We start from the raw sequence: 16,734 nt of genomic DNA on the forward strand, positions 1-16,734 counted from the left end.
GTGCGACGGTTTTTCATTGTGCGAGGAATCGCGTCTTAGAAGAGTTATAGCACGAAAAGTGCAGCATATTAACGTGTTTTGGTATGTTCTACGTTTTTTGTGTTTGTATGCGTAGGCGTCGCTTTTGTGATAGATTCTATTTTTGACTAATTTGAATCTTGAATGTAATTTTAATTTATTAACAATTCATATTTAATTTCAATTGTTTAATTAATTTCACTACACTAACGCATTAGGTTGGCCTGTAATGTTAGATGTAAGTTTTGAGTAAATAAATAAATAAATAAATAATAATAATTTTCATGGTTTACTGAGTTTCCATATTAGATATACGGGCACAAACCAATACAAAAGGGATGTTCAAATCTGCTTATTTCTAAACACCCTTATATAGATTGAACCGTTCTGCACAAATAATATTCACGTTTGTTTATTTCGCAACATCCTGTACATAAATCGGACCGTTACAGTACACACGAGTACAATCAACTAAAACAAATAACGATTTAAACTAAGCCATTCAGATCGCTGAAGCGGATTCGAACCGGCGTGAACTCATTAGATATTTAAACAGAGCGCGCTGGCAACCACGTAGCTACAGTTCTGAACAAACTTAGTTAAATGCGATGCATTCAGCGTGGTAATTAGTGGTGGAGATGTCGGGGTAGTTATACGGTTTACAAATTGTTTCTCGTTTTAGTGCTATTTGGGTGGTTTCTGTGTTAGTATCTTACTATTTGTTTATTTGATTGAAATTAAAGATTATCTTTATTATTCTACATAATTAATTCTACATAGTTATAAGTGAATTCATTATTTTATTAAATTCTTCATAAAATTCTTCATAGGAATAAGTGGGTTATTCCACCTAATGAAATGGTCGATCATTGACACTAAATATTAAGTCCTGTACACAGTATCCTGTACAGGAGTACCTGTTGTCGAAAGGTGTATTGAGGCTCCTATAAACAAGTTAATGTAATGTTTCAAATTATATATTTGGCCTTAGAGATTAATTATAATTTCAGTTCCTTAACCTTTTCCTAAGCCTGATAATTTGACTTTTGTTTATACATACATAACATCTATGACAAAGGAAATCTTAACATGGAGTAGTGTAAAAGAGGTGTACGACGTAACTTGAATGCGCTAAATTATATCTATCAATTGTATTATTGTCCACAGCGGTGATAGAGCGAACGGGCACACCTTTAACATCAATCCCGCCGGCGAGCACGCCGAACGCTACCAGCGCGAGCACGGTGACGAGCGTGACGAGCGCGACGGGCGCGACGAGCGTGACGAGCGTGACGGGCGTGACGAGCGTGACGGGCGCGACGGGCACGTGCGCGGTGTGCTCGGCGAGCGGCGCCGCGCGGGCGGTGGCGCCGTCCCGCGCCGCGCAGTACGGGCTGGACGCGGGCGCGGTCAACGCGCGCGTGTGCGAGGCGTGCCACTGTCGCTGCGTGCGGGCGAGGAGGAGCAGGTGCGTCACGTCACCTCTTCATATTATGTCATTTAATGCTAAGTACGAGTGTATGTATGTATTATGTTGTGAGGACTTCTCCTCATCATGGACAAAAATCTGGAGTTTCAATGCCACGAAAGAACAGCATTCAATAACATTGAACGCTGCCAACTATTCATTTATTCGTATTTTTTGTAAACTAATTCCTAAATCAATTAAGACACTCGTATATTTTATAACCACACGTATACTGAAAACACATGGATTAACTTACATGTGAGAGACAAAGCTGTAATCGGCTTCACGTCAAACCTCTCTCTACGTAGAATAGGTTAAAGACATAAATGGACAGTAAACACTTACCAAGTTAACTCCACGCCCGTTTGCCACTTATATCTTACAAACGTTATATCATCAGAGAATATAACATAACACATTTGTTTGCAGATGTACGGTGCCGTCGTGCGCGGGTCCGCGGGCCAAGCGGCTGCGGCACCTGCCGCCGCGCTGGCACGACCTCGCGCCGGACCTCAAGCGACCACTCATGGATGAGTTCCGTTAGTATCATCATTTTTATCATTAATCATCATCAATAGAGAACTATTGACTCGTATTACAGTGGTGTGATGCGATGGTTATAAACCCATTCTTACTTGTAGGGAGTTATTATCGTTTAAAGGTGGAAGCCTCTGTAGTTCGACTCTGGCACCACCACCGCCACACCTATTTCATAATATATACCAGTGTTAAGCCCTGATGTGTTCTAGTTTGAAGGATATGTTAAGGGAATGTGCTTTCCCTTGTCTGACATTGATTGCAGATGTCCATGGGCAGCAGTAGTTACTTAATATCAGTTGGACTGCATCGTTCGCTAATTTTATATTAAGTAAAAAACTAAGTCCTGAAATTACATTTAAAACAAGTGTAACAGGCACTTAAATGTAGCCTTTGAGATTTTTCATGCTTGAATCCAAATACATTTCGTATAACAGAATTTATTTTATGATTTCAACATCAATATCTTATATAATCGTACTTGATAACTTACCTACTAATTTCATTAATGCTCGTCAATTTAATATTTTCCAGAAATACCAAGCGACTTGAGCAAGTGTTGCTTGACTTGCTTTAAGCGGATAACGCGGCGGCTCGACACGATAGGGGAGGGGGGCTCCGCGCCCGAGCCCACGGAGGACGAAGCCTCCCGCTTCAGGAACCTATTACGAGAACACGGCACCGCGTGGGAGCGGATGGCGGCGACCAGCGGCCGAACACCCGCGAGCCTGAAAGCCTTCTACTTCACGTATAGAAAAAAGCTGCAACTGGATGCACTGTTAACTGAACGGCAGCCGATACGTGGGAGTGATACGGATGATAGCGTGTTGAGCTCGGGGGATACGGACACGGCGAGCGCGGAGTCCCCTCGGCCTCCGCCCCTGCCGGGTCCGAGAACAGATGCAGTGGCGCCGCGACGGCACCGCCGAGACGAGTACGATTCGTCCGCGACGGAGACAGCAGACGAGGAGAATGACGCGCCCAGTGCGAAGGTATGTAAATATTATATTAATGCCATTGTCCTTGTTAATATACTAATGTCTGAACTTAACATTCGAATAAAATAGCTATATAATGGAAAAAATGCTACAATGGCACGCCACTACTCCTTTACCCTTAACATCCAAACTAAAAGTGCTACAAAACAGAAAAAAGCTACAATTGCACCCCATTTCTGTTTGCCCTGATAACGAATTACATATAAATAATATTATTTACTGTCGTAATACATGTAAAATTATACAAGTGGATGTGGTACAAAAAAAGGCTTTTGAAAATCACATATAAAATTATGAATCTCAATAAAATTTACTCTGTTAGCAAATTCGTATTTATGCAGTATTTCTATGGACATTTATGTAGTATTCAGAGACGCGGCATCAATTCTTAATCCATAACTAAGTCATAGTTAGATCTCTAAGTATACCGTGCTTTCCCCAGGCGGTCCCGCCTCCCTTGCCGCCGGTGTCGGCGGTGTCGGCGGTGTCGGCGGTGTCGGCGGTGTCGGTGTCGGTGGGTGGTAGTGCACCGCTGACGGTGCGCGACATGGTGCTCAGTATGATCGAAGTGAGCCTGCTCAAGAACAACCGCCCGCCGCACCACCATCCGCCGCCTAAGGTACTTTGATGGTCATACACCAGCCGCACTAAAATGTTGAAATATTGCTTAAAATTTTAGAATAATCCATTAGAAAAGTTTATTTTTACTGTACGATTGAAATTAAGGTATTTTATAAGTATGAGATCCAGTGTAATTTTTACTAATTCATATTCTACTTACTTTTTCACTGTATTCGTCTTCTAATCATCTCAGTATGACTAATTGACAAAGAATTACATTTATAGCATTCTTATAAAATGTGCCTCCGCCACACCACACCAATTTCTGCCTCATAACAGCAGTGAGCACTGCTGTAATCTGGTTTGAAGGCTGTGGTAAGGGAGACATACTTTTCCGAGGCATTCTAGCTAAGTCCTCAGGGGTAGCGGCGCATGTGTGACCGACCTCAGGTAGGAATATCTAATCCTATCTGGGGTTGACTACAGATGTCCAAAGCGGCAGTAGCCATTTACCATCAGGTGGACTGCATGCTCGTCTGCTACTCCTATTGTACTATAAAAAATGTGATGTAAATTAATAAGTGTACCGTTTTCTATAGCCATATTATATTATTAAAAAAAATGTATGTGATGTAAAATAATGAGTGTACCGTTCTCTCCAGCCACCGCAGCACGACTCCCTGGCCACCCTGACGGTAGTATCGGCGGCGCACCACGCGGGCCACTCCCCGCGCTCGCCGCGCTCCCCGCGCTCGCCGCACCACGCCGCCACCATCACGCCCGTGGGCGGCGACAAGGACGGCCTCATGCTGCTCCACATCGAGCCCCGAGCGGAGCCGTTGCTGGACCTCAGCGTGAAGCGACAGAGGATGGAGCACACGCCCCTCGCGACACATGCCAACCATCCGCCGCACCCCGCCAAGCTGCTCAGTGTGAGTATACCCTACCCTACCCTAGACTACCTCATACTACCCTAGACTAGTGGTGAGAGCATCACACTGGTGGGCAGCGACAAGGACGGTGTTATACCCTGCCTCTTTTTCTTGTCATAGGGTGTACGATAGATTGGTTGAACCTGGAGACAGATCCTGAAAATCTCTTGAAGTAAACCTTTCAACCCCCATTATTGATAATCAATATATACAATGTGTTGTCTACCAAACATCATCATTTGCCAATTTCTTCATACTAAACATTGTAGAATTTCAACCTTTTATAATAATCTTTCCAATTATTAGACTTTTAATGACTGGCGTTAATTCTTTTTTAAGCATGAACCAAATGCATAAACCGGATGTTTAATATTTTAAGGCAGATAATAATGCCTTCATAAAATGAACTTCTTTTGTACAATAAAAAAATCATTTTAACTTTGTATATTCGCCTACAGAGACAGTAAAGTAAACTATAAAACTAACAATATCGTTCCTTCCATCCAGCCACACAGAAACGCGACAGACTACGCGACGTACCGAGCGCAGCAGGAGCGGGAGTCGCCCACGCAGTACAACGCGAAAGCGAAGCCCGTGGCCTCCCCGCGCCCTGCCCTGAAACTACCCCCCAACCCGAAAGGCTCCATCACGCTCGGCACCCCCGTGGAGACGAGGTTCGACGCGAGACGGACACCCCCCGACCCGAAGACGGGCTCCATCACCGCGGGCACCCCCGTCCACGCGCCGCACCACCTGCCCGAGAACAGGAACTTCAACTACTACAAGGGGCGGAGTCCCGGCGGAGCGTACTACGCGACGGCCACGAGCCAGCCCAGGCCGCAGTCGCCGTCGTTTTCAACGGTAACTATTTTTAATCTTCATCTTTTATACTTAAAGTACTTTTCGGCTATTGGTCAAAGCTCGACCACATGACCATTGTAAAGAAAATCGAGAAATTCTTTATTCTTATTTTTTTCATTGTCAATATTTGCCAATATTATATTCTAATTTTATTTGAGTAATTACCAAATGAAAAAAATAATGACTATTTACAAACGTTTTGTTATTCACAATATGTTACACTATAAGTTTTAGATTAAGTACTAACATAGGATAAGTCTATAATGTAATACTAACACTTATGAGTCCTGTGGCTTGAAATAAAAAAGTTATTATATTATTATTTTGATTACGGGGCCATTCGTACATGTTCGTACACACGTACGCTACACTTCGTACATCGTTGAAACCATCCAAATGTTTTCAATGAAGTTTAATGAGTTTGGGGTTCAATTTTGAGGAAAAAGGCTACTTTGGGAAGCATTAGGTGGCGTTGCTATCGAGATGTTTTTTTGTGTAATAGGTAAATATATTTCTGGCTCAGTCGTCTTATATAATGTATACTCCCCAGCAGGTATCAACAGCGCCAACGACACGAGGCGTGTACGACATCGAGCAACGCAAGATCATCCTGACGGACTACATCACGTCGCAACAGATGCACGGCGGCGCGAGGCGGGAGCGCGACCACCCGCACCACCAGCACCACCCGCACCAGCAACACCAGCAACATCAGCAGCATCAACAGCATCAGCAACATCAGCAACACCAGCAACATCCGCAACATCAGCAACACCATCAGCATCAGGTGCGGAGGGACAGAGACGCGTCGGTCATACACAGGAACACATATCCAGCGCCTGGTGAGTGACTTATCTTATACAACAATTTATAAATTTCAATTTATAAATGTTATGTAAAGACACCATTAGCTCAATTGTTATCTTGAAATAAATTAGCCATATATTGCTAGTCGCTAAAAGTAAACATTAAATTCGAAAAAAAAGGAAATGTGTGAAGAAAATAAAACGTAATTATAAAGTTGAGATTAAAGAAACGTCTGACTTGGTTTAGTTACGAAATAGATACATAATGAATGCGTAACGCAATACACAACTACTGGTAACACATAACATAGATCATAAAATCACTATATATATTAACTATGAAAATATTGGCCTCATTAGTTTGCCTTGCATATTTCGGCCAAGTATATGCAGTAATCGTTTGCGTGTAATTGGTAAACAGTCTGTTGGCAAATACAATAGGTGTGCAAAAATTGTGGCAAAAAAAATTAACTTATAATATCACCTCAGATGGTGTTTAACTTATAACATAACCTCAGATAGTGTATGTCCTCGTATATATATACACCAAACATAATCTTTCGAATGCCTAGTACATATTGACAACTGACCATTATTGATGTTGCAGGTCACGAAGCGTTCACGAACCTAGTGAACGCGGCGATAGCGGCGCCCGCGTTGCCGGTGCCGCGAGCTCGCGAGCCCGACGCCGCGGACGCGCTGCACCATCCGCACCAGCAGCACCAGCAACACCAGCAGCACCAGCAACACCAGCCCCATCAGCCCCACCAGCAACACCAGCACCAACAACACCAGCCGCACAGGCCGCACGCGCCGCAACCGCACCAGCAACCCCAACACCAGCAACATCAACAGCACCACAATATTAGGTGAGGCGTCATTTGGTTGTAGACTACCGGGAGGTTTTATCCCGGACGAAGAGATATCTAAACGATGAACTTACGTTTTTGTGCTGGGTTCAGATGTTTGTGTAATTGTGTATGTTCATTGCAGCAATTGCACAATTCTAGTGTGTGGCTTTTAATGTAAAAAGCGACTTATAACAATACTGAGTATTGTAATAGTAATCGAGCAAATAAGTATAATAGGTAAAATAGTTTATAATGCATATTTTTTGCAAACGATTATTGATTAAATTACACTTTTTATAAAGGTTCGTCTGCATATACAGCATTAGGTTCGATTTTAGACATTGAGGTCTAAATTAAAAATGTATGTAATTGCTTATTTCTTTATTGAGGACATGATAAAACAAGGTTTTCATTTCGTAATTGAAAGGGTGGTTACGTTTTTCTATATATGTATTTGTCTTATTCTATCACAGAACGCAACGGGAATACCCAATGGGCCAGAAATACCATCAGATCTCGTATTCAACTGCGGAGCGGGACAGGAGGGTGGCGCAACCACAGTACTCAGACGCACAGAGGGACAGACAGCTGATCACACAGACAAGAGACAGGTAAATAACACTTTTTATGACCTACTACAAGGCACGGGTATTTTCACACAAGTGGAGGAGTTTGGTGGAATTATAGTTGATAAAACAACAACACATACACGTCATTGTGTGTGGGTATTATTAAAATGGTTTCTAGTTTTTTCAACAATGAAATTGTTACTACAGAGACACATAGTCAAAAAGACATTTTTATCACATCCTTCATAACGGAACATAGCAACGCTGAACATTTTAACGGACTTAAAAAAAGATGTGACGGTGGTATAGTCCACGTAAAACTGCTAGTCCGCTCTGAATACAGAAATGAATCGCGTCGCCGTAGCAAATTGTATGACTACACCTGCTCGCAACAACTACAGAGCGGGCTAGTAGTTTGGCGCGGACTATACCACCGAAGTCATTTCTTTAGGGTCCTACCTTCAAATATTATCAACTTTTTTTATTAACTCCCCGTCTAATAATTGACTCATAATTTCCAGTAGAGACCGAGAACGGATGGCGGGTATGTCGGAGCGGCACTACGTGTTAGAGCAGCAACACCAGCACCAGCCCCACCAGCAACACCAGCAACACCAGCAACATCAACAACACCAGCACCAACAGCACCAGCTGCATCAGACCAACATACACCATTTGCAGCAGGCGCAGGTGGGTGCCGAGGAGTCAAAATTGCTATTCTGTAACAAACTACGAAACTATATTGTATCTGGCTCGGATATTGTGTATATATTTGAACGAACGATTTCTATCTATCGAAGAATCAAATTGTGATAGAACAGGCTTTTTTTGCTCTTATCAAAGAATATTTTTATCTGGGTGCGTTGCTTATAGATCTAATTTCAAGAAAGAAAAGAAAAGTGAAATCACCGTATTAATTTGAAGAATACTAGTATCGTGTCATATGGTTCAGAGGACCAAATTGAATGTGGTTTGCGAGATTAAGTTGCGTTATCACATTATTATCTTAAAGCTTTTTTTAGTGTAATCCTTATGTAAGACGTACTCGTATGTCGTAAATTGTTATATGTTACTAATAATAGGTACTAACATAGCATATAAGTAACCTGTTACTAACACACACTATATGGGTCTTTATTTGCCTGAAATAAAGGATTTTTTTATTTTATTTATTTATTTTTATTAATAACATGAGTGTTTTCGCAGAGTGTGGGCTCGTCGGAGGATCGTCGTGGTACTGTTAGCGTGGGCAGCAGCGTGGGCAACGCCACCGCGTACAGTCCCGCTCAGAAACTACGCACCCCCATACCGCACCCCATGGATAGGAAGGACGGGTGAGTGACGTTTAATAGTCTTCTCTTTTTTATTTACGTTTTGAATGGGTAGGGTAGTAGTATAAGAACTGATAATATGTAAGTGCTCCTGTAGGCATATTCGAAAAAATAAATTAAATACAATTTTAAACGAGGAATAACGAATGTTCTAATACGAAATGCTAGCAATGTTAAATTTGTGGTGGCATCGTTGTCACTCCTATTTCTGTTCGGACTGTGTAAAGAGCCTTCGTGAAAACTTGAAAGTGTAAAGTTTCGGTTTAGGAGTTGTAGCAATTTTGCTCGTTTATTCTCAGTTAATTATCTAAATTGCTTATTTCTTACCTGACTGCGGAAGGTATAATAATTTTTGCTATGTTTGTATCTCTTATTCTATATAGGGCACGTCTTGTACCCTAAACAGGGTGCCAAATTTGTTATATTTTTATTGGGATTTTTATTATCATTTTTTGGTTATTTTTTATCTGCCAATACAATTTCCTGTACATTAATTAACACACCAATCGTAACACGTAGATTTTATATCCGAGAGTATAACATATTTTCAGTACGCCAATTAACGTATTTATCTCGTGAATCCTCAGTCGCACAGCAGTATCATCAGCGGCGCCGCTGGTACCGTCGAGCGCGAGTGTTGTAGCGGGAGCAGTGGCGGGCGCGGGGGCGGAGCGGCGGCCCGCGGACGGCGGCACGCTCACTGCGGCGTCGCTCATCAACGCCATCATCACGCACCAGATCAGCCAGACCTCCGACAGGTTCCCGGTGAGTGGCGGTTGATCATGTTGAAAATAAGTTGTAAAGGGTGAAATGAAAGAAAAAAAACTTTACTTCGATTATAAAGATTACAAAAAAACAAACAAAATAATCCGATCTAGGGATAAAAAGATACTGGGGTGTAGATGGGTGGAACGTCGATTAAATATTTGCAAAAAAAATATTAAACCTATTATGAATAACAATTAAGTTAGGTCTATTATTGTCAAATCAATAAAAATAATCAAATGAAATTGAATTATTACCGTTGTCAGTGCTTATTTTTGCTCTAAGTTGCTGCTACCTTTTTTTAATATGAGAAGAAAATTATTCACCTGTATAATTTGTATAAAAAGCAGAGGAAACTAAAATTTAAATACCAAATTTAAATATAAATACTAACCGAACCATTCATTTACTCCAGATCATTCGTGAAACGGAGCCCCAATCGGGTCCGCAGCCACCTTCAGACAGGCACACACCTGCCGAGCGACCGCCCGAGCGGCCCCCCGACCGGCCGCTGGACCGGCCGCTGGACAGGCAGGACCGGCCGCTGGACCGACAGGACCGGCCGCTGGACCGCAACGATGACGCCCAGACCGTCGCCGCGCACACCACTAGTATGAAGCTGGGTGACTTGGCGTCGAAGATCATTACGAGGGACTTTTGTAGTCCCACCACCTCGCTTATACACCATAAGTGAGTGTTTTTAATATTATTTGTATAAAGTGTAATATGTACATTGATATAATGAAGGCGTCGGCTTTGATACGTATGTAAAAGTAATCGGTATATCATTTCGTTGGAATCTACACTTTGGAACAGACTTTTTTCGCAGATCCTCCATTTATGATGGATGATGAAGTCAGTGTTTCTAAAGTAACCGCGCACTGGGTAGTTACCCGGAGGTACTAAAAATGGTTCACGAAGTTTTAAGTGAACGAAATAGAATATTTTCTCGTCGAATTCTTTTAGAGACATGTTTAATACTAAAATTGGACGACCTTTTATTACGTCGGTTTATTGATGGCAAGTCAAAGGTGTTTTAAACAGTTCAGTTTGGTGAAAGGATTTAGAATTCCTTAATTTATATAATTGTGATGAAGTTGAGCGTATTGCTAAAGTTGCGTGGTGTGACAGCAGGTTCACGGCGGGCGGCGGTGCCGGCGGCGGCGGCGGCGGCGGTGTGGAGAGCTACGGCGGTAGTGGGGCGGGCGGCGGCGACAGGGCGGGCGGGGCGGCCGACGACTGGCGGCGGGACGCGCCCAAGCACGCGCCCTACCTCGAGCCCGTCAGCCCGCCCGACACGCACCACGCCAGGTGATTAGCGCTCTATTGTTTTTGTACTCGATATCAACGTTCTGTCAGTGCAATTTCTAAAATTAACAAATGGACATGCAATCGGCATGGATAGAGTTCTTTTTGAAGCCAAATTATACTTGTGTGGTTGGTTCTTGTGCTACTCCTGAAAACTAAGATAGATTGTTTCAATGTGTAATCAACCCTAGATAGGATTAGATACTACCTGAGGTCGGCCACATAAGCGCCACTTAAGCTGGAATGCCGCGGAAAAGTATGTTTCCCTTGCCACATCCTTCAAATTAAAATACAGCAGCGTTCAACACTGCTGTTGTTTTGCTAAACAAGTGTGGCGGTGGTGCCGCCGGAGTCGACTACAAAGGGTACCACCATCTCCAAATTTGTTAACAAAATGTAATTAAAATTCATGTATTGTGTCCACAGAAGTAGTAGCGGAGGCAGCGGGTCAGCGCGGCGGTACAGCGGCGTGGGCGTGGGCGTGGGCGGCGGCAGCGTGCTCACCGCGTACGACTACGTCACGAACCGCATCGTGGAGGTGATGCGCTCCGACGTGGACGAGCGCGCCAAGCCGCTGCCCTTTCCCACCGCGTACGCGTATCCCTACTCCGCGCTCAACGTCACCAGTGCTGACGGTACGTTTGTTTACAATTTATGTCACACGTCATGACATGGCATTATAATGTGATGATATGACACATGACATAGTATTACGATTTGTGTGTTCCGTGGATATATGCTATATGATGTATAAAAGTACGACATAGTAACAACACGACATAGAATGATCACGATACGAAAGTTTTCAAATATCATAATTTTTCGATATGTGATCAAAAATTTTACAACAGTATATTGAAACATACATAACGGGACCATATGTTTGTAATACCTTTGAATGACATTATAATGTTTGTATGATATAACATTTTGTAACACGAAACGATTCCCTACTATATAAATTACTATATTTTGATGCTCTATATTAATAATAAATCTATCCAATGTATTGCCTATATTTCACAATTAATTCATACTAGACACTATTCAATTGCGATCTTTGGTCGTAATATTTGGATAGATTAAATATTTATAACGAACGTAAATGAATATTCACTCTTAAACTTTATAACTTTTTCATGTTAATGTTATCATCATCTCATGTTAATAGTTATGTAATACTAACATTGTCGTGTCGTGTTGAACAGGCACAGCGCCGGCGGCCCCGCTGGGCGCGCCGCACGCCGCGCCGCCCGCCGCGCCGCCCGCCAGCGAGCCCGCGCCGCTCATGTCCGCGCAGTACGAGCCGCTGTCCGACGAGGACTGACACGCCGCGCCCAAGCCGCCGCCCGCGCCCTCCTAGCGCCGCGCGCCGCCCGCCCACGCCCGCCTGCGCGCGCTGCTCGGCCGCCCGCCCGACGCCGCCCCCGCCTCCGCCGCCCCGCCCGCCCAGCCGCGCACCTCCGTCATCTGCTTCACGGCGCCGCGACGCTGACGGCCGAGGACGACGATCACATTGTTTTGTGCCTAAAACAATGCTGTTTTTTTATGAAGGAAGAAGAAAACATTACAAGTTTTTTATTATTTACAAACTTGAATCGTCAATTTATGTTACTTAAGAATGAATGAATGAAATCAAGCAAGGAATCAAGAAGAGTTTATATTTGAAAAATCATGAAGAAAATTTGTTGGATTATGAAGAAGTTGGAGTTGTGTTATTTATTTAAGCAACCGGAACGTTTAAAGTGTAGTGATTATTTTCGTAACTAGTAAGTGGAAGTGATCTCAGTGTCGGGCAGCCGTGGCGGCGGCGGGCGGCACTCGCGGACGATACGAACGATGCAAGTCGTGGGAGTGAAACTAAAACAGGTTCCCGATTCGAACTTTAAGACTAAGAATCAAAATTTTATTTGGTTCCGTGCAGTCTGTTGTCCAATGAAGCATTTTGGCTTTACGTCAAGTCTGTATAGAGTAGGTATACTTGACACTTTTGTACAAAACCACACTTCCTAGGTATTCGACAGCGCCGTCGAGCATGTGATCAATGTTAAATCGTTATTTATTTCTTTAAGTTTTCGTTCTCCGATAATATTGTATAAAATCGTAACGCTGAATAATATTTTTTTATATTGTAACTCGAGTATGATAGTGTTATGTGGTGAGAGTGCGGCGAGTGTGGACGCCGGGCGCCTCGCGCGGCGGCTGTCGAGCGCCGGGTGCGTTGTGTATCGTGATAATCGTGTAACTGATGTTATTTTCACTGCTATGAACCGCAGCAGAGTATAGGACCAAAATAGTTTATGCTGAAACGTTTTCGTGGGTGAAATAGTGTATTATTTGGCGTTACCCGGTCCCGGCCCGGGGGCCCGGTCCGGGGCCGCGTGTGGGTGATGCAACGCTGTACAGTCTCGTATCCAGTCTTCCATCGCTCCTACACACCGGTAGATACCGCGACTTCGTCCATTCTTAGCTACACGTAGTCATGTAGGTATTGTACATTGTGTATAGACGCCGGCGAGTCCGGCCGCGGGCGCTCCGCCCCGTAGTTAGGAGACGCTTTAAGGTGGACGTCGCAAGCTTGCCGCGGGCCCGCTCGCTCGTCACTCGAGTTAGTATACGCGTAGTTGAATTCTCATTTTTCGTGTAAATATCGCATCAATGTATCGTTATCGTTATGTCGGCAGCGGCCGCGGCGGGCGAGCCGTCGAGCGAACTTATTATACATAGTGTAAACACGGTTTTCGGATTAGGAACGGTAAATTATATACATATTGTAAAAGTGTATGGTTATTATGTATACATACTGTGCATTTGTAATTATACAGGTTAGCGTAATGATAACGATAGAGATTTTTTCAGTTTTAGTTAGAACGGTCGCCGCGACCGGGTATAAATACTGAACGAGCTCCGGGTGGTGTGTGTGTGTGTGCGTGTGTGCATGAGCGGCTGTGCGAGTGTGTGTGCGCGTGTGTGTGTCGCCGCGCGCCAGCATTTTTTTATTGTGACGTTTCCCTTCGGCCGCGAGATCCGCGCGTTATTCGAAAGTGTATCTCGATTTCATTGTTAAAGCATAAAAACCACATGTATTATATTCCCCTCGCTGTAAACACGCTATTCGATTGTTTGCTGTACCTATGAAACTGTTATATGTCGTGAAGCTGTTGTGTGTATAAATTGTATTCAAAAATCTTATAAAGATAAAGGAACACAAACTGACATTATCGATAAAAGTGGTCAACGGTGTATAAACGTAAAATATAAACTGTGTATTGATAGTAAGCCCATAGTTAACTCCTAGTTGTTACGTGAGATGTGGTAGCGTTGTAAATAGTTTTGTAACGGGTCCGCGGTGCATGTGACTATGTGTAAACTCGACTGATTAAATTTACTTTGAGCGGCGACGCGCGGCGGCTGCGCCCTCCACATTGTGATTTCTTTATAAACTGTAATGTATTGTAAGTAGACGGAAGGGAGGATAATCCATGTAAGTCCGATCATAAGCGAAAACAAAGTTTTGGGAGGACAAATCAATAAATGAGATGCAAATCTGTGTGCTGTGTTTTATTATCTGTGAACATTGGTTTTTATATTTTTTATACTATTAAATGTTGGAATTTTAGGCGTCTATATATTCTCCTATACTTACTTTTTGATTTTTTCCACTTAAAATATTGTAGTTTTTTTTTAATTGAACGTTTCACAAAGTTTCAAAGCGGTTTGGGAAACCGCTAGTGGTATTTCTAATTAAATTAATTTCAATAATGAGGAAAAATGTATTTTTTGAATTATTAATAAGGTAATAAAGCAAAAAAATATTCCTTATTGCAACATTGAAAATATAGCAATATTGCAATGCCTTTCAATCAATTAAATACATTAAAGAGGTTTCTAAATATGCATGAAAAATAATTTAAAAATCAAAAAAACTATTTGGATTTTATTATTTTTTAATCTTACGAGCTAGAAACACTCAATATTACTAAAAATAAATACATAAACAGCCGTCGTCATTGGCCATCAGCCAATAGCCATTGAACGACATTTATACAAACACAAGTAAAATTTTCAATGCAAGCTATGATGGATAAAAGCCCCAGGGTCTGCTATAGTAACCCCAAAACGAAGACGTGGACTGGCGTTACTGTCTTCTCGGCGTACCTGGTACTCTTGATGGTGGAAATATACATCGAGTTCTTCGAAAATAAATCGCATTTGCGCATCTACAACAAGTTGTGTGATTTGTTTGTGATTAAGACGTGATGCTACAGAAAATTAAGTGTTATGAAGAATTTGAATGGATTGAATGAAGATTGTTTCAACTAATGTTATATTTTGAATCTAAATCTCACTACTTTAATATAAAATGTTATTATATTAATCTTCGTATCCGTTATTTTACAACCCTCTGAATAGATGTGGCAAACTATAAGTATCATTTTTAGGGTTCTATATCAAAATGGTAAAACTGACCGTCTATCACTGGGCCCTATTTCTTGTACCGTAATAGATAGCACCGTAATTGATATGATAAATAAAAAATAATAATTGGTGTACAGAATCCATGTGGGACTTTGACTCGTACTTTGTCAAGTAAAGTAACAATACGAGTAAATTTTTCAAAGTACCATGGCAATATAACTAATGAGGAGGTTAAAAACTCGTTCCAAGAGATTATTTGCATCTCTCGCGATGTAAGTGCAAAAGAGACGTACATTTGCAGTACTCAATAGGGTTGTTGAGAATATCAGCATCAACATCAGCTGATTATCAGCTTATTTTTTAATATCAGCATCCGCATCCGCAACAAAAGATGCTGATTTTTAATGCTGACATTCAAGTCGCGTGTTCGTTGAAGGCGGAACCGAGCATAAGTCACGTAGACTTTCAGCCAATCACAGACAGTTAATATACACAAGTTGTCACTTGTTCCCTTTTTTTTTTATAATATAGGAGTAGCAGACGAGCATGCAGTCCACCTGATGGTAAGTGGCTACTGCCGCCCATGGACATCTGTAATCAACCCCAGATAGGATTAGATATTCCTACCTAAGGTCGGCCACAGATGCGCTGCTACCCCTGAGGACTAAGCTGGAACGCCTCGGAAAAGTCAAAAGTCTTTGTACGCGTATCACGCAAAAAGTACTTACTTCGAGAAATTGTGACAAACACGACAACTGACATCTTCACGTATGTTTATCGCGATAAAACGATTTAATAACTTTGAAAAAAAAAAGAATTGTAAGCTCACAAGTTAAAAAGTTTTCTTTGAAAGTTGGGAGTAATTAAGTGCTTTTCTTGGAAATTTATCAGTTTGGAACTTTAGTTTTAATATTTTTAAATATCAGCATCAGCATCCGCTGATATTGATCTGAAAAAGTCAGCATCAGCATCCGCTGATATAGTAAAAACCTGCATCAGCAACATCCCTGGTACACTAACTCAAGAGCGAACTATTTGCTACGGTGTGTGATAAAATAGATTCAGCGTATCCTCCAGATGGTGCTGTACAGCAATTATTTTCAATCTTCGTTTGTACCAGGGTAACATAATTAATTATACTCTTAATCAATTATTTTAAAAATGATTCGTAATATTTATCCTTTACGCAATTTAATTTTTAGGTTTAATTTAAATATATTTATTTTTTACGATACATTAAAAGCGTTTATATTTTCTTTATATTTTTTTATTTCATTTGTATGAATTCGAGGGTTAATTTTGGAAACATA

General features: G+C 42.0%; 1 protein-coding gene across 7 annotated transcripts in view; it reads left to right on the forward strand.

The window, feature by feature from the left end:
• Window positions 1-14,555, forward strand: part of Smr (nuclear receptor corepressor smrter) — a 189,875-nt gene extending 175,320 nt beyond the window's left edge. For 4 of the 7 annotated variants that reach the window (XM_073078061.1, XM_073078056.1, XM_073078062.1 and 1 more), the window contains 16 exons: window positions 1,186-1,486; window positions 1,916-2,025; window positions 2,558-3,015; window positions 3,464-3,640; window positions 4,245-4,514; window positions 5,022-5,375; window positions 5,926-6,217; window positions 6,789-7,050; window positions 7,506-7,643; window positions 8,123-8,291; window positions 8,808-8,935; window positions 9,520-9,697; window positions 10,113-10,387; window positions 10,829-11,008; window positions 11,432-11,640; window positions 12,214-14,555. In XM_073078061.1, coding sequence (XP_072934162.1) covers window positions 1,186-1,486; window positions 1,916-2,025; window positions 2,558-3,015; window positions 3,464-3,640; window positions 4,245-4,514; window positions 5,022-5,375; window positions 5,926-6,217; window positions 6,789-7,050; window positions 7,506-7,643; window positions 8,123-8,291; window positions 8,808-8,935; window positions 9,520-9,697; window positions 10,113-10,387; window positions 10,829-11,008; window positions 11,432-11,640; window positions 12,214-12,332 — 3,620 coding nt within the window. In that variant the 3' untranslated portion in view covers window positions 12,333-14,555. The remainder of the gene's footprint in view (window positions 1-1,185; window positions 1,487-1,915; window positions 2,026-2,557; window positions 3,016-3,463; window positions 3,641-4,244; window positions 4,515-5,021; window positions 5,376-5,925; window positions 6,218-6,788; window positions 7,051-7,505; window positions 7,644-8,122; window positions 8,292-8,807; window positions 8,936-9,519; window positions 9,698-10,112; window positions 10,388-10,828; window positions 11,009-11,431; window positions 11,641-12,213) is intronic. The other 3 variants (XM_073078057.1, XM_073078060.1, XM_073078059.1) reach the window with 3 other exon arrangements.
• Window positions 14,556-16,734: the final 2,179 nt, after the last annotated feature.

This window comes from Epargyreus clarus, unplaced genomic scaffold, assembly GCF_041222505.1.
Source record: "Epargyreus clarus isolate Ecla_fem2 unplaced genomic scaffold, WU_Ecla_fem_2.2 ptg000012l, whole genome shotgun sequence".
Lineage (NCBI taxonomy): Eukaryota > Metazoa > Arthropoda > Insecta > Lepidoptera > Hesperiidae > Epargyreus > Epargyreus clarus.